Source organism: Haemorhous mexicanus, chromosome 3, assembly GCF_027477595.1.
Source record: "Haemorhous mexicanus isolate bHaeMex1 chromosome 3, bHaeMex1.pri, whole genome shotgun sequence".
Classification (NCBI taxonomy): Eukaryota; Metazoa; Chordata; class Aves; order Passeriformes; family Fringillidae; genus Haemorhous; species Haemorhous mexicanus.
In genome coordinates this window covers 87800625-87821422 of record NC_082343.1, presented here as the reverse complement: position 1 = coordinate 87821422, position 20798 = coordinate 87800625, and the positions used below count along the sequence as shown (strand labels likewise).

Sequence of the window (20798 nt, the reverse complement as noted above, 5' to 3'; positions counted from 1 at the left end):
CATGATGTTGTGGTTTCTCTTAGGTATAACTTGGAAACGTTTACACAAAATTTTATTTTATTGCTGCTTAGTGGCTGCAGGTTGCTATTGTCATCCTACAGTTTTCAGATTTGCCACCACTGGACATTGTTTGCAATTATTTCTTGAGACTGTGATTACTAAATAAATAGTAATAATTATTACCAAATATCTGGAGAGATCTCCTTTTGTGTTAGTAGTATTTGGTAAGCAAAATACTTACAGTTCCCACATCTCATTTTAATTCTACTGCATATTAGTTATGATGCTATATCAGTGTTCTGTTCAATAGCTTGCTTTCAGCTTTTAGCTTAGTATAGTTAACTTCTGTACATCATACAGCCCGTAATAATTTTAATAGGTTTTAAGAACCTTGTGTAGTGGAAAGAGAGCACTGTATATCTTCTCCAGGTTTTGGGCTTCCATGTTTAGTGTTGCTAAACTGGTCTCAGTATGGTGAGCTCCATGTTTCAGAGTAGAAGTGTGTTCTGCCTGTGTCTAAGGCCAGAGAATTAAGATTTCAGTAGGATCTTTTGCCTTGAGAGCTCTTCAGGAGCCCAAGTCCTGGAGGGTGGTGTGTTGTTTGACTTTGCCTGATGTGTTTCAGGTACACATATGGAAAGCCAGTAAAGGGAACTGTAACAGTCACTTGCCTTTCTGTTTCTTACTGGACAAACAAGAGAAATATAACAACAACAATGGAGGTGAGTCATCTCTTAGCAGTTTCTTTAAGTCTGTGTCCTGTTGTGGGTTAAATGATGCTTGGAATCATTCCTGAGTGCCGAGTTCAGCTGGAGAGTGTTAAACTCTCTTCAATTTCCAGCCTAGAGCATCTACATTCAGACTGCTTGTTGGGAATGATACTTGGCACCTGTGCTCCATTTACTTGCGCCTGGAGGTTATTTTGGAGTGTGCCAACTGACCCAGGTGGAAAGATTTTCCAGGAGCTGCATAGGTGCTGGAGGACCCGTGCTCAGGAATGCTCCTTGGCCCTATATCTGCCCCTGCTCGCTGAGCTCTGTGTCACAAGGCTGGAGGAGAACACTCCAGTTGTCTGGGTGGAGCTCTAGCATGGTAGAAATCATAGCATTTTGCCTACTAATTGCCAGCAATTACATTTGAGCTACTGCACTAATTGTAACCTGAAGCATGAAATTTAAAAAGACACACAGTTTCAATCTGAAGGCTTAAAAGAGGTGATAGATTTATTGCACTCTCTTTGCAAAATCAGACATTTTACTTTTAAGATATAGACTGTTAAAAAAGCTTAAATTTTTACTACATTAAGTGGCTGTAATTTTCTGTTTGCTGACTTCAGCCACTGTCTGAGTTCAGTGCCTTCAGCAGCACTTAGTCTACGGAAACTCTGAGCTCAGATGCTGAATAGGGTGTACCCCTCTCCTCAGGCAGGAGCTTGCTCATTGTATTTTCCTGTAAAGCTTACGTACCACTGTGCTAGCCATGTAGAGGTGGATAATTCTAGAAATTAAGGACAAAAAGTAACTTTTTACATAAAGCATTGTTGCCTCTAAAAAAGTAGTGTACTTCTACTGGATTTAATTAAAAAAAAAAAAAAAAAAAAAGGGTCAGCGTTCATAATTTTCTGGTGCTCACACTCCAAAACTTGTATGTGGAGAGAGCTAGAGGACTTCACCAGGAATGAGCTACAGTAGACAGAAAGGTGTCCTTGGCTTCTCTGGCTCAGCAGTTATTTTTCCCTACATTGCAGATAAATGGATCTGTGAATGTAACCTGTAACAAGCTGATGTTGCAGAACTTGAATGTCGAGCAGTCGTGGCACCAAGGTGACAGCGATTACACGGAGCCCATAGAAATGATCGCGGTGGTGACGGAGTCGCTCACAGGTGTGTGATGTGCTGTGGGAGCTCTTCTGACAGAAGTCCAGGGTGCCTTACTGCTCAGTGGAAGAGGTTGGAGCTCTGCAAAAGTATCATGCACTGATGTCAGCACAAACCATCCATGTTCAAATATATTATCTGAATGTTGCTTGCCTGGAAATGTAATAGTTTAACCAGCTGTTAACTCAGTAGAATAGAGTTCTGTGCTAAATTATTTATTAAATAATCAAGAAGCACCTTCTGATAGGAGATTAAAGTCAGTGACTGATCATTTTTGATGAGAAGAGCAGGCATAAAGAATTGCTAGCATTAGCCTGAATTTTACAAACTTAACTTTAATCACAAACTTACCTGACGTTGCGTATTTGTAAGCCACATTAGTAGAAAGGGTTCCCTGGTCCTAGCTTGTCCACAGTCCATTCTCTTCTAGGTGGACTGATTTGCAAACTGAGGGTTTTTTCTGAGTTCATGTTCCACTGCACCTTGCACATTAGAAAAAAGTCATGTGTACCAAATGTATGCCTGTCCCAGAAACTAGGTTTCATTACAGACTTTCTGTAGAAACCCCAGCAAGGTGAAGCTGGCTGATTTGGGATTTAACAAGTTTCTTCCTTGTGTCATTTTGACATAGTCTGTGTGAGTGGAGCCCTGTGTGGTATTTCTTCTATTGCACTGTGGCAGGCAGTACCAGTCTGTATAGCACCTTTGTACTGATGCTCAGCTAGAAGAATGAAGAATGATAGGAGTGGAAATGGCAAAAAATATGATAGAATCATTTCAAAGTCATGGGCAGTAACTAGTATTGTTGCTAGAGTAATATGTGTGTTAAATGCATGCTGTCTAAACACATACAATTATTCAACAGGAATCTCCCAAAATTCAAGTACCATCATATTTCCAAAGCAAAGTGACTATTTCATTGAGTTTCTGGACTACACTAGAGTTATAAAGCCTTCTCTGAACTTCATAGCTACTGTAAGTTCTTTTGTTTGATTATCTTCTGTGGATAAACAAATTTGACTTCTCCTCTATGCTTAGATAGCAAAGTTTGACTTGGATTTTTAAGTGTAATTTACAGATTTGTTTTCAAATTCTCTCTTTTTTTCACAATACATATCAGCAAATACTGAACTTGGAGGCATTTGCTCTAGAAAAGGGTAAAGTGGCAGGGAATGCTGTAATCTTGGCAGGATATATTTGTGGATAGTTTATCAGCATTCTTATGGAAGAGAAATCTTCCCTAGCTGTTTTTTTTGACTATGCTTTGAAACAACAGTAGTTAATAAGTTTCAAACCTCTTTATAGTATGGATTTGTATATCTAACTAAGTATATATATCTATACATACACACACACAAATATATACTTTATATACTTTATATAGTGAATTTGTATATTTAAACAGCTTTTACATAATTCAATTAAAACTCATCAAACCACATTGTTTTTAAGCAGAAGTGTTGTTTCTGCCTTCTGCCCTGTCTTTTTCATGCCAGCTGCTGTCCATTCCTAGAAATATTTTATGTTCCTCATTCTGTCCTTCATCTGCATTCAGCATTTCTACATTTTGCAGGGGTTGCATATTGTATCACTGCATTTTGCTTGAACAGGGGAGTGAATTTTACAATTCTTGAGCCTTTACTATATAGAAATGGGACCTAAATAGCAGTGATTTAGGCTGAATATACTCTTCCAGAGAAGATTGGCTCAAGATGTAGCTTTATGCTAACCTGATCATTTGGGCTTTTAGTTTTTGTGCTTTTCATTTTCTTTGCCAGCATTCCAGTTTAAATCCATTCATTTTTTTAGTCCTCTTCCAAAGATGAGCTGAGTGAGAGATAGCTGAAGCTTCTAGCAATTCTTGAAGCTGGCAGACAGGAAGGTTTCAGTTGTGCTGCCAAAGAAGTGTGAATGAACAGCTGCTGCTGCTAGTAAAAAGTGGAGATCTTACATGAAGAGAATACACTCTTCAGAGAGAGAACAGGGAAATAGTGGCTGAGGAGGAGTGGTAGTGCAGTGACATCTACGGGCTGAAAAAGAAAAAGGAAATATTAGTTCAGTGCTTTTAAAAATAAAAGTCAATTTTTTTTTGTAGTGTATAATTCCGAATAAGAATGCTTTTACTGGATGAAAATCTGCTTGAATGTGGGCATGAAGGTTTTAAGTTGTAGTGCTGATTGATGTATAAAGGAGTGAAGAAGCACACTGTCAGTTTTGAGCCTGATTTCAGTCTTCAGCTCATTTGATGGATTCATAAAAACATCCGACTCAGCACCATCTCTGCTCATCTGACTCATTTTCCCACATTATGGCGAATGTAAATGTTAGGTTGCTCTTTCTTGTGATGGTGAAATGCAAGTGATAAAATCAGACTGTAGGTAGGATATGTATAATTTATTTGAGACACAAACATTTTCAACTAGAAGGGTAATTGGGAGAGCTGAAATGCAACATGTCTCCTTTCAGTTCCATCCACTTTGCTTTTACTCTTTTTTTATTCCCTGGAGTTATGAATAATTTTGTTCTTGCCTGACTTGCCTACTTGCAATGCTTTCTAGGGAATAGAAATAAAGCTATTGATGTGTGAGAAATCTGAGGATGCATTATTCTTTTTTATATGATGTGAGTGCAAATATATTGTTACATACTATATGTGGTGCATTTTAGCTTTACCCTGTTTGGTGGGTTTGATAAGTGTTTCCTTCCTTTTTGTTTAGGTAAAGGTGTCACGTTCTGATAGCAACCAGCTGACAGCTGAAGAGAGGCAGAATCTTGTAACAATCACTGCACAAGAGTCAGACCTGCTTTTCCATCACTCTTCACTTTCTCACCTGGAAAATGAGGCAACAGAGGAGAGAAATCTGACAGTCCATATCCTGAACTTCACAGTTCCAGAAAATGGAGTAATTGATGTTGAGTTTCCAATCCTGTCTGATACAAAAACTCTGAGAGTTCAGGTACTGTTTTGTAGCATGTTGCTTTGGAGCATTGACACACTGAATTGCCTGGGCTGGGATCAGTGATGCTGTCCTGCTATTGTTATTTTTGTTACTTCATGTTACAGCTGGAAAGAAAGTGAGAGATGGGATTTAATAATTGCACCATGATATTGAAGGAAAAAACCCCAGATACCCAAAGCATAAAGTGGACTTTTGCTAAGGCTGCCATGCTCTTGTAAGCTGTACCACATAAATGAACACCACAGATTTTGCTGTTTTGTTAAGAGTTTTTTTTTTCACTGTCTTGCAGGCAGAGTTCCTCAGCAGTAAGACAGACATTGGTGTTTATGATGTGTTCAGCTCCCCCAGTCAGACTTATCTCCAGGTTAAAACAAAGAGCCAGGATATAAAGGTACAATCTGAGACAAAACTTGCCTCAATTAAAGCCTAGTTACTTATGGTTTTTCTATACTCATCCATATGAATGGTGTGCTTTTCCTAGGCTGGGAAGCCTTTTGAGCTGAGCATTGCAAGCAACAAGCCAGTGAGAGAGTATCACTATCTGGTAAGTTACAGGCTTTACATACGGGGACAATCCAAGGTGACCTTTACCAACTTGAGAAATACTCCAGTGAGTGGAATGTGATTAAACATTTGAGATTCAGCATTTTTTAATTGTGCTTTGTAGAACAGAAGGCCCAGAAACTTCCTTTCCACTAGGAGCGTCCTTTTTGAAAGAGAACCCGATTATTCTACCTAGGAGGAATGCTCCTGGCACTGGAAGGAAGTGCTTCTCTGACCTGGGTGTTGGGTTATCTCTGAGAGCAGATGTGAGACAAGGCACAACTGTGAGGGCAATACTGTTTCTGACTGTGCAGGGCATCTGCAATGGCAGAAGGGACAAGGATGTCTCAGGAGCAGCCCAAACTGTGGCTTTGTTAGCAGGTCCTGCAGGTGCAGATGGAAGCAGAGGCCTGGTGGATCCTGTCTGCAGATTCAGGAGTGTCAGGCTAAGCCTGTGGGTATGGGGGGAAGAGCTGCCTGCTGAGGAAACAGATGGTTGAGTGGACAGAGGGGTGTTGTTAACAAGGGAGATTCATAGGAAGCATTTTAAAATAAGTGTCTTGGGTAGTGGCTTAATTGCTCAGCTGCTCTACTGTATCTTGAAAGATCAGAAAGATTCATTATATATGCTATTGAAAGTTTCCCACCCTGTCTTTAACACATGCCTGTCTTTTTCACAGTCTGCATCTTGGTGACCCTGGTAGCTAGGATTCTTTTTTTTTCACGGACTTTAGCAGTAAACTGAATTAGGAAAACCATATGAAATTTGGGCATTCATATGTATTTTCAAAAGTAGAAACACTGTCTAGAAGGTTTAAAATAAATCAGGTCCATGCAACCAAAGGCAGAGAACTGCCCTTCATCTCTCTGTCTTCATTAGTAAGTGTATGATCCAGTAGGAACAAATTTAGAGTGAAAGAATTGAAATCCAGGTATTAGGGGTAGCTTCAGACTAACTCTAATCTGATCTGTTGAAACCAATGGCTGCTTTTAACTGGAGCACATTACTAGACCCCAGTTCACACTCTCTATGAGGCAAACCAAGTGCTCTAAGTAGAGTTGTTCTGGAGGTTTGCTTTTAAAACTTTGTGCCTGATCCAAGCTCAAATGCTGTTACAGATAACCCACATGAGCCAACCCTATTACTTTTGTATATTTATGTTCTCATACCATATGTGTGCATTTGGTGTAGTTCTTTACTTGTCCATAATGATACAGGAATTAAAACATGGGGGAAAAAATCTAATTTTTAAATATTACATCAGATACCATGCCCATTTTCACAGAACTGGTCTACCAATTAATTAAAAAAAAAAAAAATCACAGCTATGTGTCTATTCTTTAGCAGCTACTTGTAGAACCAATTGCTGATGACATTGAGGATACCAGCAGTCTGAGTGTTTGATTTTTTCTCTTTCAGGTATTATCTAAGGAACAAATTATGGCTTTTGGCACAAAGTCTACAAAAACATTCACTTTAACAGCAGAAAATTCCTGGGCTCCTTTGATATCCGTACTTGTATTCTATGTAGATGAGCTTGGAGTGGTTGTAAATGATGCTCTCACTGTCCCCATCCAGCCTGCTTTGGATGACAAGGTAATTGTATTGAACTTGAGTCTGAGACCATGGTTTTGTTGAGATGTTGTGTGGTAGCTTAAAAAAATTTTCTTTTAGATCATAGGATTGTAAATCTAAAAAAATTTCATTGAGGATCTAACCTGAAGTTTGTGCAAGTGTTTGGAAAGACTTTTGATGATACCAGTACAATTAGGGTCCAGTTTTTGCATATTTGAAACTCCTTTCTACTGGTGCTGTGTTTTCCACATAAACAGATGCCCAGCATCTCCTTGTGTTTTTGGTGGTTTGGTCAATTACTGAGCCAAAGGTTAGTCTGGCCATATGGTGACAAGGTATCATAAGGGTATTAACTTCTACATAATTGTAAAATTTTATAAAGACCTTGTTCTAGCCAGGCAGTGATCACATTGTGACCAGTGTTTGTGTTTCATGTGACTATCCATACTTTAACTGAAAAAAGTTTGAAGAACTCTGGGGAATTTCAGTGTCATCACTGAACTGATTTTTCCAGCTTGCTTACCAGGACAAGATTTGGTCCTTTGTGCAAATAAAAGCCTCCCTATAACTCTTTATCAGTGAGACCATCCAAAGGCTGGATGGGTTCAAATTCTTTCTCTGCTCTGGAGACTTTAACACTTATAACCAGTAATCATTAGGGAGCCTGTTTGTCCTGCTGCATGAAAAATGTCTCAAATTGCCTCATAAGTTATCCAAGTTACCAAAAGTCCTAGGAAAAAGACTCTCAGAGGTCTCTCAGTGTCCCAGAGGTTCTAGGAAAAATAAATCCATGGTCTTAATTATGGCCAAATAAGCTAAAAAAACTCCATCCTGGGAGTTTTTAACAGCTGTAAATATCACTGTGGAAATCAAATCAGTGCTGTGTTTCACTTTTTTCTAGATTAAAATCTCTTGGAGCAAAGAGAAGGCCAAGCCATCTGAGAAAGTCTCCCTTAAAATCAGTACAACAGAGCCAGGATCAGTAATTGGAATTTCAGTTGTTGACAAAAGTGCAAAGCTTCTGGGAGAAAGTAGTGACATAACAGAAGAATCTGTAAGTATATGGGAAAAGGAGGTTGTCATTATTGTGTGTATGACAATTGTATGTTTGTGGAAACGTTACAGACTGTATGCTTAACAAGTAATGTTCTTTGAGCACGGTTTTTAGCCTGTTATTATGCAATTTTTTTTTACTTTTGCAAGTCACATGAGTGGCGGAGACTGTAAAGCTTAAAAGATAATAGGCACAGCATTTCCAGTTCCAATAAATACTCCATTGTTCTTCACTTGGCAGTTTCTTCTTTCAGAAAAGGAGAAATATCAGCAAAAAAACCCAATGATTTGTTGTTTGTGCTATTTAAAATTAATAATATAAAATAAAGATTTTTTTTTCTTGGGAGGGCAGAATAAATTATTAATGTGTTTAAATTACCTTTGCTTGAAAAAGCTCTACTGCATTTACAGTTTGAAAGAGCTTACAGTATATATCATTTCTAAGGTGCTCAAAGGACATAGCCCAAGTACCATAAAATATCAATGGGCTGTAAGCTTTATTCCAGGCTTACATACAGTCTTGGTCACTCTTCCATTAATCATGAAACCAATACAACCTAACCTCCTTCATCTTGTCACAAATTATTTTCTTTCTGGCATGACAGATAAGCAACCTACAGCTTATGGTGCAGCTATATGAATTAGCAACAGTGAAAGTTCTTAAAATGTGAGTTGGTATTCAGTCTGTGGATGATTTTGGTTTTTTTTTTTTTTTCTTAGGTCCTCCATGAGCTCAATTTATACAGCACAGTGCAGTATTTCCCCTTGGTCAGAGGTTCTTTTGGTGTATTTCAGGTACTGGGGTTTTTTTCATGATGCCAGGCTGTTGGGTTTTTTTACTGCTTAGTGATTTGAATGTCACTTGCTAGAAAAAAGTGAACTCTCTAACTTTTGCAGCTATAGACAATGTAATGTTTTCATGGCTTACATGAGTTTCAGATTGTGAATCTTGTCAATATGTAATACTCTGAATGCCAAGGCATATATTTATTCCTCCTTATTTATTCTTATTTATACCTCCATAAATACAGGTTACTTTGTGCATGATATAGTCTTCACTTTGAAAAGTTTTCAGTCATTATGGCAATATTCAGATTAATATCATCACAGTTTTTTAGGTTACTGTATATTATTTGCTTTAGTTTTATGCTTTCTTTATGACTTTATTTACCTAAAAAGAAAGAAGAGAAAAAGAAAATAGATAAGCAGTGTTGATGTCCTGAATGTCCTATATTGAGATATACTGTGTAAATTTTATCCAGAAATGCAGCCTTTGGGTATCAACTGATGCAGTTCTTGAGGAGGATAAGGAACATTTTCTTTGTAAGTAATACAACAAATGAAGCCAAATCTAATTTACTGATTGGGAAGAAGGTCCATGGGATAGGGTCCCTCTTATGTCTTCTTACTGTGCTGCATACAGGTTGCATCCAGCCTTGAAAATCATTAGCATTTCAAAGGTTCAAGTGATACAAAATTCTTACAGCCAGCATTTCAGAAATTTTCCTTTTTTACTGCAGTGACATTACCCCTAAAAGCCTGAGGATGAGTGGAGTTTTCGTTTGCAGCTCCAGTTGATATATATTGCAGTGGTTTGTCATGTGTAGCCAAGTCACAGCAGTTTCATCCAACTCCGCAGAGGCCATGTAGAAATTTGTGTGTAATTTTTTTTATTCTTAAAATAAAAAATTCCTTGTGTCCCAAAGTAGTCTTATATGTAACAAAGCTATAGATTAGACTCCAAACAATGTGTTAATTTGACTTTTCTTAACTGTGTTTATTTGAGCTTTCTAAATGTAGATATTTGGAGTAGTACAGTATTTTTTATTTTGCAGATGGTGGAATGATACCTTTAGAGGATGGTTTCGGTGATGATATGCCGGTATCTAAAAATGGACCTCCTGATTTCAGCAATCTCTATGTGAGGACACATTTTCCAGAGACTTGGCTTTGGATCGACACTAAAACAAGGTATGTTAGAAGCAAAAGGAAATCAATTTGTGCTTGCCTTTTTTTTTTTTTTGGTAGGTTTCAGTAGCATTCTGCACTGGTGCTGAAGAACACTGCTTAGAAATGTAGATTTATATTCTGCTACCACCTAGAGGCCACAAGTGAGATTGGAGATCGAAAAAATGAGGAGTTGTACAACTGCTCAAGAGAGGATTATGCCTGACTGAAGGCCTAGGAGTTTCAATAGAAACTAGATAAAAGTCCTGGAGACAAAAGAAATAAACTCTTACATTTACAAATGGGGAGATAATGGGTAGGGAGACCTAACCTTTTTGTCTACAGTATCTAAAAAGATGGTGATTAGCCCAGAAAGGGAAATCTATTGCTATCTGCACCTAATTCAGTGAATAGATCAAGCTATCAAGTGATGGTGAAATCTGACCTGCACTGTGAAGCACAAATCTTGTATTCTTTTACAGCTGAGAAGTTCAGGAAGCAACCATCACCTGGGATTGTTTTAGAGGACCTGTAAAAATGTCCTTTTAATGTTTCCATGTAATGTGATCCAGTGTAATTACCTTCAATTAATGTAATTTAAAATAATTTAAATTTTAAAAATAATTTTGATCCCATCACAGTATTTCTAAATGGTTAGAAAAGGAAAAATGGATAATGAACAGCTTTTCTGTCCAGGAATTTGGACTTAATTTTTTTTAAACATATGTGTCCACTTAATCATGTCTGTAAATGGATGGTTTTGAAAGTCTGCTCTCCCCTCTGCCATCAGATCCGACCCAGAAACCACGATGGATGCCATTGTACCTGACACCATCACATCCTGGGTAGCCAGTGCCTTTGTGGTCTCTGAAAGCGGCGGGCTCGGAGTGACGACTACTCCGGTGGAGGTACCATCTCACTAGAGAGCTCTCCTTTAGGGCTGCTTGCACTGCAGGCTCTTGCTGGACTCTCTGATTTAGTTCTAACAGCAGCATCTCCTTGTACCAATTAAGAGATTGAGAGCCCCTGTGTGCTCAAACTGTAGAGAAAACATCAATGAAGACATATGTGATACTGTATCTGCCTTCCCTTCCTGCTCATATGAATATCTAAGACTCTACACAGATATTTGAATGCCTGTTTCTGTTGGAGTTTATTTTGTTAGAGTACTTCCAGGATGTGCCCGTCTCAGAATCTGTGTATGTAGGAAGGTGGAATGACTCTTTGGGAACACTGTTCCATGTTTTCTTGGCTCTGCCTAGAGAGCAGTCTATGAGTCTATGAGCAGTCTATTCATGCAGTGAGGTGTGCACAGGGCAGAGGTGGCTGGCATGTGTGGCATTTGTCTGCTGCTCTGTAAGCCTTATGGTTCATGCTTACCCCAGGAGGGAGAGCAGGAGGGTTGATTTAAGGCTAAATTATCTGTCAAAAGCAGTCCTAGAGTAAACACAGGTACAACCTGCTCTGGGTAAACTTGCCAGGGACTTGGACTAGATGTCATCCAGAGGTCCCTTCCAACACAAGCATTCTCTGATAGATGCTAAGTTTTGGATTACTTAGCCTGGGGAGCAGAGTGTACTGAGTGCTAGGATGGAATGACTGACAGTCTTGTTGCTCCCAAATTCCTGTGTCTTGAGGCTCTTCTCTTGCTTCCAAGTGTTTGAGTGGTTAAGCAGTTTAAGCTAAATTCAGCAGCCCTCATGTTAGATCTCTACCCTGAGGTTCCCAGTGTACAAGAGCAGTTGTCCTAGGATCACTCTGTATTCAAGGGAACCACTATGTAGAGAGTTGTTTAGCCTGTTTAAAATAGGAATTAATTCTTGAAGTCTCATTTAGCTTGTATTTTACATACACAGAATAATCTGTCCATTCATCATGTAAAGATGCTAGAGAAATCATGTTCCTATCAGAGACAACTCCATTTCCATACCTGAGTTTCGAGAGGTTGAGACTGTGGTAGTGGGCTGTAGATTTCCATCCTGGTTCCTGGTCTAGTGTAAGCATAGCCTGAAGACAGCCAACTTACCCATTTAAGTTCTCATGCCCTCAAATTCTTGGGGAGGGGCAATTTTTGAGATCCAAGCTGAGATCTAGGTCCATATTTCACAGTTGGCTGCTATACCAGACACAGAGCTTGTGCTTTGAACATCCTGATCTGAACTCCACTACAGAATTTGAAGCCCAATCTGGGTTTTGTGGCTAAGGCTCCTTTGAGACTGGACTCTTGATTCTTGTTTCTTTCACTTGGCTTGGCAGAGATGGGACAGAAAGAGGAATAGTTTTCTGATTAAAACTGTAAGGAAATACACACTTGGCCTCTCATCCTCAAATGTGAGAAGGCTCCAAGTAGAACAGATGTTGAGATAATAATTTAGCTATAATCACCCCCATGCACTGTTCAGTACTTCACTATTGTTGGGACATTTAGGTTGTGCTTAGAGTTCCATATGGCTGAAACATGTTAATCAGTACCATACAGAGAGGCAAGTGAAAGAAAGACATGAGAAATGTAATGAGGGAAATAAATGGCATCTGCATGCTTTATGTCATGTACTGCTTTGCATCATGGTTTTATTTTGACTTCTCCTACACAGAGTGTCGGTAATTTTACTCAGTTGTATTTTTGTAATATATTGGCATATTCCTGAGTGTAAAACTTCAGTTTTAAAGAAAAGTAAAACAAAAAAGACAAAGAAAACAGGTACGTAGGGAAAACATTTACTATGAACTAACCAAAAAGTCTCCATCAGAACTTCTCTAATGTTTAATATCTAAAGAAGTTTATGATGCTGAGAGCTTTAGCAAACAACTTTTTTTTTAGAGAAAACGTTGGAAAATTTGCTAGCTAGAAGAAAAAAGCTGAGGGATTTTTGTTTCTGAAACTCTAAACACTTGGAAGATGTTTTTAAATGCAAACTGAATTAAAATACTTTTTAGTTGACATTTTGATAATAAAGGATAGCATGTCTCAGCCATTCATACAGATGTTCATAAACAGTGAAATTTTGATCCTGTTCAGCTTGATGAGACCTTACCATTGGCTTCTTACAGGCAAGATTTCTTCCACAACCTTCTGTTCACAGATAAAAGAAACTGCTTGCTGGTGTACTTCACAGTTTATATTTTAATATAGTATGTATTTTTTGAAGTATAACCACAGAACTTTTGCAAAGATTAATTTTACTAAATAAAAACCCCAACATTGTAAGGTGTTGTTTAGTTACAAAGTTTGGGTGAGGCAGTTATTTAGTTACTAGTGTATTGACATGAAGATAGGTCAACTGACATTGATCCATTTCTTGTGTACTCAAAGAAATTCAGTTACCTTAATGAGAGCTCAGGACAGAGTACAGCTTCCAAACTTGCCAGATGATACTCTCATAGTCCTAATTCAGTTGCCTCTGTTGGGATTGCCCTGTCAAAGCTGTTGGCAGCTCTCATCTGAGTGGTGTCTCTAAAGGTGATAATGACCAGAAGCATCTTGTCCTTCTGTTTCAGCCCTGCAGTAATATGTGTTGTCAGCTGTAGAGTACAACTAAACTCTGTCATTGAATTTAAAAGTGATTGGAAGACACTTTGTATTGTAATTTTCTTTCTGGTCTCTGGTTGTAAGGGTTCATGACTGATTTTGTTTTGCAGCTAGAGGTTTTTCAGCCTTTTTTCATTTTCCTGAACCTTCCATACTCCGTCATCAGAGGAGAGCAGTTCATTTTGGAAGTGAACATCTTTAATTATTTGAAAGAAGAAGCTGAGGTAACATAACAATCTCTTTATCTTTGAATGTTACTAGATATTGCAGGGTTTTCATCACTGGTGGAGACTATGTCTTTCTTTGTGAGAACTGGTGTATTTTCTTCAATGGGCAGACCTATTTCTCTATACACAAAACAGGTGTCAGCTTATGAAAGCACCTTTTCAAAATTAACACTTTATATTGCAAATGTTACTGTATTTACAGGTTACTGTGATCCTGGATATGAATGATGCTTTTGAAATTATTTTAACATCCAATGAAATAAATGCCACAACAAATCAACAATCTATATCTGTACCAAGTGAAGATGGGAAAACTGTTCAATTCCCAATCAAGCCAAAACAGCTGGGAGAGATTCCCATCAAAGTGACAGCAACATCATCTGCTGCTTCTGATGCTGTTATCCAGAAAGTTATAGTCAAGGTAAACAGTCTGCTGCTTGCCTTGTTCCTGAAGTAAATTGTTCCCAAAAACAGGCTCCACAGTGCAGCAAAAAGGCAAACCAGTGTACTTGTCTGCCTCTTGCTCTGTGTGGCTGGTTTGGGGTCAGGTGGCTTTAAGTAGAAAACACTTCTCATAAAATAATTTTTTAAAAGTCCTTTGAAATTCTTTAGATCCCCTTCTAGGAATGAACCCATAGATCAGTTTTACTACAGATAATTTGTCCAATGCTTCTTGAAAGCAAGGTGAAAGCTGTTTGTGTTTCACTGACCCCCTGGTGCTGCAGCTAATTTAAAAACCTGTGCAGCGTGGACCTGGTGACTGTTTTGGATAAGTGCAATCGATTTTGCCATACATCTACCTTTCATTCAGATTATTTATTAATTATTATTAATCTATTTTAGATTACCATTTCTGTACTTTGCTACAGGTGGAATTTTAGCCTCCAGACTTTCTGGTAAACCAGACACTGATAAGACTTGCCTAGCTTTGGATATCTAAGTCTGATTCATGTTAGGCTCCATTTCAGTGGAAGACATTTGTGTATCTCATCCTGCAATAAAAGCTTAAGATTACAGAACCAAAGAATGGCTAAGGTTGGAAGGGAGTAGCATGACCTTCCTTCTCAGGGCAAGATCATCTTCAGAAGGATACTCAGAATCCCTGTCTTTATCTTTATAGGCTGAAGGATTGGAACAGACATATTCTCAAACAGTCCTTTTGGATTTGACTGGGAATAAACGACAAGCAGTGTCAAAAACTTTGGAATTCACTTTTCCTTCTGATGTTGTAAGTGACAGTGAGAGAGTGCAGGTCACTGCTGTTGGTAAGAATTAACTTACTCTGTTTTTATCATTAGGGAATTAATTAAGGCATTAATTTTTATTTAACTGCAATATAAGTAGTTTGAATCATTAAGTCACAGTAATTTACCAACATGCATTAGGCTAAACGTAGCCTAATGCATGTTGGTATCCACCTTATGGATGGAGTGTTTTATTCCTTTAATTTGTTTAATTTATGAAAATATAGCATTTATAAGGTATTTTCAGAATTAGAGAGTTGGATTTTGGTCAGGAAGATCCTGTTCTAATTACTCTGTCTGCAGAATGATACCTATAACCTGGCTGACTGTTGTTTACTGTGACTCCTAGCCTTTGATTACTGTAGGTGAGAGAAGAAATAAATGAAGCTTCAAATACATACCACTATTGAAACATTTTCCTGGATTAAATAGATTTTTTTAATGTAGGGTTTTGTTTCTTTGGTTTGGGGTTTTTCCTTTTTCATTTTTAAATGGCACCTCTTTGAAATTACTCTGTAATTGGAAAGGTCTGTAAAGAGCTGCATCAGTGGGCATAAAGTGGATTAGTAGATGAAGTATCTTTTCTCTCTGCTTAGAGGTGTTTAGTAGAAACATTCCTAATATATCTTATTTTCTCCCAATTTAGATTATAACACCCTTTATATATGATGTATGATGTATGCAGTTATTTGCAGTAAGCTTTAGTTTATTTTGGTTTAATTTTATCTTTCAGGTGATTTACTGGGGCCTTCTATCAACGGTTTGTCATCTTTGATTAAGATGCCTTATGGCTGTGGTGAACAGAATATGATCAATTTTGCTCCCAATGTTTATATTTTGCAATACTTGACTAAAACCAGGCAGCTGAGAGAGGATATTAGATCAAAAGCAGTAACGTTTATGAGAAAAGGTCTGTATGCATCAAATAAAGATGTTAGATTTTTAAGAGCTCTTCCTAGTAAAAAGATTTCTGCAACTCTGCATCTGGTGTTTGAAATATTGCTCAGTTTGTGTCATGAGAACTGGAAGGGAAACCCATTTTTTTCTTTTTCTTCCTCTTTATTCTGAGTTGATAGAATCAGACAAGAAGTTATTTTGTTTACAAGGGCAAGTTTTCTCAGAAAAAAATTGTTGGTTTTGTATAATTGCTTTTTTTCATCTGAGAAATGCGTTTTAGGAAGTAGTTCACACGGATTTCCTAGATGGTTATTACTTCTCGTTTGATAAAACCACATGTGAGCAAAATTTCTGATCTCTGCCTGAGGCACAGCAGTTTAAAATGAGTCAGTGAGCAGAGTGAACGGTATTCATCCCACGTCTTCAGTGACACATCCTGACCTGACATGTCCTTGTAGAGCTCAAGGAGTGGCATTTGATCTCATAGCTGGCTTTTTTGCCCACACAAATTTTAGGCCTCGTTAGAAGTAAAGTCTGTGCTAGAAATCAAAAGCTGGAAAATTTTGGTTGGAAACTGTTATATATTTGAATCGGGAGATACTTCAGAACATCACAAAGTTTGGAGACCACAGTTGCACTCTGGCTTTTGGATCACACAGTGTCTGACTGTGGTGTCCCACACTTGCCATGAGTCAGTCTCCATGCTGAGCCTGCTTCTCAGAGAGCAGTGACACCAGCCCCAAGTGAGCTACACCCCTACTAAGGCATCGTGATGACATTTTCAATTCTTGTTTACTCTCTCTAAGTCTTTTTTGTTTGAATTTTTTTAAAGTTGTTGACGTTTCCCTTGGAAAAGGCGCAGCTCAAAATAAATTTTCCTTTCATCAGGATTCCAATTTTCTGTCAAAGCAGTTAAATGATTTTTTTTAAACCCTTCCTGCTACATGGTTTAGTTGAAAAGTACAGTGGGGAGGAAGAGATGTGTTATGTAAACAGCTACTCTGAAGTTTGAAAGCAATCTGTCACTCTTTTATAACTGAGCTTTGGTACCATAGTTTTCTGAAGTTTTCCAATAGTGGATTTATTTAAGTTATTTGAAAGCAAATAAAAATTACAGGTTTAAATGTCACTTACATGGAGATTGTATTGTGTTCTTAACTTTGTTCTGAGGCTCTGAAATGAGGTATGTGTTTTTAACACTGTAGGTGCCAAAACATTAAGTATGCTGAAATATTTGTAACCTTAACCTTAACCTTAGAAAAGAACCACAATCTAAAAATATTCTTGTTTTTTTTTCTTTATTTTAATAATTGATTTCTGTTGTTGCACTGAATATTTTTTCCAGTGTTATTTTTAAGTTGAAATTAACTTTAGCTTAAGATGCAATTTTTATAGGCTCAGTTTTTGAAAGGATTGTTATGAAGTTTAATTGAAAACAGACCATTTCACATGTCATAATTCACCAAGTATTTAAAAAAGTAACCTCAGAATCTGAAGTAAATATAATTACTTTATGGCAAAATACTTGTGAGAAGAAGGGATCATATAGCTAGGAGAAACTGCTATATGATCTTTATTTTAGCGGTTTCATTTACTTAGAACAAAGGCAAAACCAAAGAAAAGTTGCCTTTTAAGCACATTTCTTAATTGTGGTAATGACAAATCCCATCTTTAAATCACTTTTTCTGAAATTAAAAAAAGACCTAGTTGGTCTAAAAGCTTTGTTGTTAGACCCAGAGAGGTAAGGATTTTGAGCAGAATATCCAAGCTGTGTAAAAGGTGAGATCTTTTAGTCTTTCACATCTTTTTGAAGTCCTTTCCATCCTGACACATTCCTCTTTCAGCCTCGCGAGCTCTTTTCAGCGAGCCTCCTGCATCTCTTGGGTTCCAGCCAGCCCTCTGAGAATAGCAGTGGACATCTTCATAACAGGATCCTTCTTTTCCTTCCATGTGTTGATGTTTGTGATTGAGCGTCCGCTGGGCCAAGCGCGGCGGCTCGCAGGAGCCTCCCGCTCTCCTGTCCCAGTGGGAGCCTCTTGGTCTCCTGTCCCAGTGGGAGCCTCTTGGTCTCCTGTTCCAGTGGGAGCCTCCCGGTCTCCTGTCCCAGTGGGAGCCTCCTGGTCTCCTGTCCCAGTGGGAGCCTCCTGGTCTCCTGTCCCAGTGGGAGCCTCCTGGTCTCCTGTCCCAGTGGGAGCCTCCTGGTCTCCTGTCCCAGTGGGAGCCTCCCAATCTCCTGTTCCAGTGGGAGCCTCTTGGTCTCCTGTTCCAGTGGGAGCCTCCCGGTCTGCTGTTCCAGTGGGAGCCTCCCGGTCTCCTGTTCCAGTGGGAGCCTCCTGGTCTGCTGTCCCAGTGGGAGCCTCCTGGTCTCCTGTCCCAGTGGGAACCTCCTGGTCTCCTGTCCCAGTGGGAGCCTCCTGGTCTCCTGTTCCAGTGGGAGCCTCCCGGTCTGCTGTCCCAGTGGGAGCCTCCCGGTCTCCTGTCCCAGTGGGAGCCTCCTGGTCTCCTGTCCCAGTGGGAGCCTCCTGGTCTCCTGTTCCAGTGGGAGCCTCCCAGTCTCCTGTCCCAGTGGGAGCCTCCTGGTCTCCTGTCCCAGTGGGAGCCTCCTGGTCTCCTGTTCCAGTGGGAGCCTCCCAGTCTCCTGTTCCAGCCTTCCTGCGGGCGTTCCCATGTTAGATACGCTCGTGCTGGGAGACTTTTGCGTGACTGCAGCAGGGCTGGCACGGAGACGAAAGCAAACAGAATGTAGGAAATAGCTGAGTGATCTCTCTCCCTCTGGTTCTGCTCATCTTTCTGATCCCTCCCCAGCTTATGTTCTGAGATGAATTTGTGCCTGTGTAAGGGCTGCCCAGCAGTCTCTGTTAAGCAGGCTGAAAGCTGTAGTCCGGTGCTTTTACACTTCCCAGCAGGATGGTGATTATTGCTTGTTGCTGTATATTGCCAGTTCTGCAAAGAAGCAGAAGACCTTATTTTCAGGCCTTGCAGTCAGATACTTTTGAAGAGAAGCAGTCTGTTTGTATATATTCATGTATTTGTGCTCCTCTTGGAACATTAATTGGAGCCTTAAGCTTTGACAGTGACTTATGCTTTTCTTGGGGAGAAATGCCACTCATTCCTCCTTTTTCCTTCCATTTAGTATCATTAACTGAGTTGACAGGTATGTCTCTATCTGAAAGATTCACCAGTTTTAGTGACATAATTAGCCACTGTCGTGCTAAATACATAATAAACTCCCTATATTAAATAAAAAATGTCTATTGCAAATTCTTCTAAAGAAGACCCAGAAGCTAGATTTGTTGCTACTGGGATTACATGGGAAGGTACCTAGATATACTTATTCACAGCTTTATTTCTCATTCTCTTGTATTGCAGACAGACCATGGCTAGGAATTCATCTTAACTGGCACTTAGATTGAGGTACCAGGCCATTTGCTCCTCAGTAATTAGGGGTATGGTTCACTCACTGTGTATCTACAGTCAGGATGGTATGGAAGTAGGTGATTAATTCTTCATCAGAGAAAGCAAGGAACATTTTTCAGGGTTGTAGTTGCAGTTGTAGCTGGGTGGACATCACAGGACATATTTGTGTAAATTCATTCATTTGTGTAGGACTTACTGATGGTTGCCTAAGAGTTTTCTTGTCTGTATCTATCAGGTCTTTGATTAATGAGTATACTTTCTTAATTATAATAGGTAAAATAGTCAAACCAAGGGAATTGACAAAGTGGAGGGAAAGAAAAATGTGTTATGAAATGCTATAAATGGATGCTGTTACTATTCTGGATTCACAAATGGCAGGCAAAATGCAAGAGAAGAAAGGCTTTAGATACCAGAAACTACAGTGAGTAGCATATCATAGGAAGCTCTTCATTTCTAACATGAATGAACACTGGTTCTGTGATCATCTATGAGGGAGAATGCTGCTGGTGGTTGTGAGCAGCCAGGGAGCCATTAAGGCCCTTTTATTAGGGATGCCCTGCAGTCAGGAGATAGCTGCACTTGTTCAGGCTATTGAAAAAATCTTAGGGTAACATTTTAAATGGTTCTTCTCAGGATTTCAGGATCTTAAGGTCTTTTGAATTTTTTCACTCATTGCAGAACGACCAATTTTCAACTTGCTTTTTCTGATAGCAAGGCTACTGATTTGGCAAAAGCCACCTGAAGAGGAGGCCTGGTTTTCCAGCAGCATTTGTAGCCTTGTCCTTCCAGTTGGAAAACACTTCATTTTTGCTTGTGCTGTAAAGATGGATCACTCTGTAGGTACACAAGATCCCCAGAATGATGAAGCAATGAACTGTGTCTCTGCTCTGCTCTCACTGCTGTGCTCCTGGAACCTGTGGGTGTGTGGGAGCACATCTCTCTATGCACTGGCTGGGTAGCTGATGAGCAGCCACAGGAGTTTCTGGTTCTCTTTTTGGAGATGGATCCTTCCTATTGCTGCCCACTTCCTCACCATTTTCTACATGGTTTTGTGTGTCCCTGCATATTCAGGAGGTTTTTTTATGAAACACAAGCTTAAGTAGTGCCCTTCTCAGCCTTAGAAAGTGCCGTGGTTCATATCAGCAGTTTCAGTTCCAGTTTGTGCAGGAACCCACATGAGAGGAAAATACTCAATACCTGTCTCTACTTTTCCACTTCAGGCTACCAAAGAGAGCTGCTTTTCCAGAGGGATGATGGCTCTTTTAGTGCCTTTGGAAATGAAGATCCCTCTGGGAGCACATGGTGAGTAGGTCTGCCAGAATCATTGTGGAATTTTAGTTTTTTAGATATTTTCCCTGCATCTGAAAAGTTTTTGTGAGGCTGTTAAAAGTTTCCAGCTGTATTAGCCTTCTGCCTGGTTTTCATTAGGTGTTTAGACCAACTCTAAGTATTTCTTGCTGGATAACATATTGTCAAAGGCATTATTAGGGCAAGGCTTTTTAATTTTGGGAAAAAATAAAAAGGAATG

At 39.2% G+C, this 20798-nt stretch overlaps 1 protein-coding gene across 2 annotated transcripts in view; it reads left to right on the top strand.

Annotated features, from left to right (window-relative positions):
- The window catches only part of CD109 (CD109 molecule), a 72718-nt gene that overhangs the window by 27750 nt on the left and 24170 nt on the right, over positions 1-20798 (top strand). For both annotated transcript variants that reach the window (XM_059842606.1, XM_059842607.1), the window contains 17 exons: positions 626-722; positions 1748-1883; positions 2743-2852; positions 4595-4834; positions 5127-5228; positions 5319-5381; positions 6801-6977; positions 7858-8010; positions 8730-8804; positions 9272-9332; positions 9845-9980; positions 10747-10864; positions 13596-13709; positions 13915-14133; positions 14833-14977; positions 15690-15866; positions 20491-20572. In XM_059842606.1, coding sequence (XP_059698589.1) covers positions 626-722; positions 1748-1883; positions 2743-2852; positions 4595-4834; positions 5127-5228; positions 5319-5381; positions 6801-6977; positions 7858-8010; positions 8730-8804; positions 9272-9332; positions 9845-9980; positions 10747-10864; positions 13596-13709; positions 13915-14133; positions 14833-14977; positions 15690-15866; positions 20491-20572 — 2205 coding nt within the window. The remainder of the gene's footprint in view (positions 1-625; positions 723-1747; positions 1884-2742; positions 2853-4594; positions 4835-5126; positions 5229-5318; positions 5382-6800; positions 6978-7857; positions 8011-8729; positions 8805-9271; positions 9333-9844; positions 9981-10746; positions 10865-13595; positions 13710-13914; positions 14134-14832; positions 14978-15689; positions 15867-20490; positions 20573-20798) is intronic.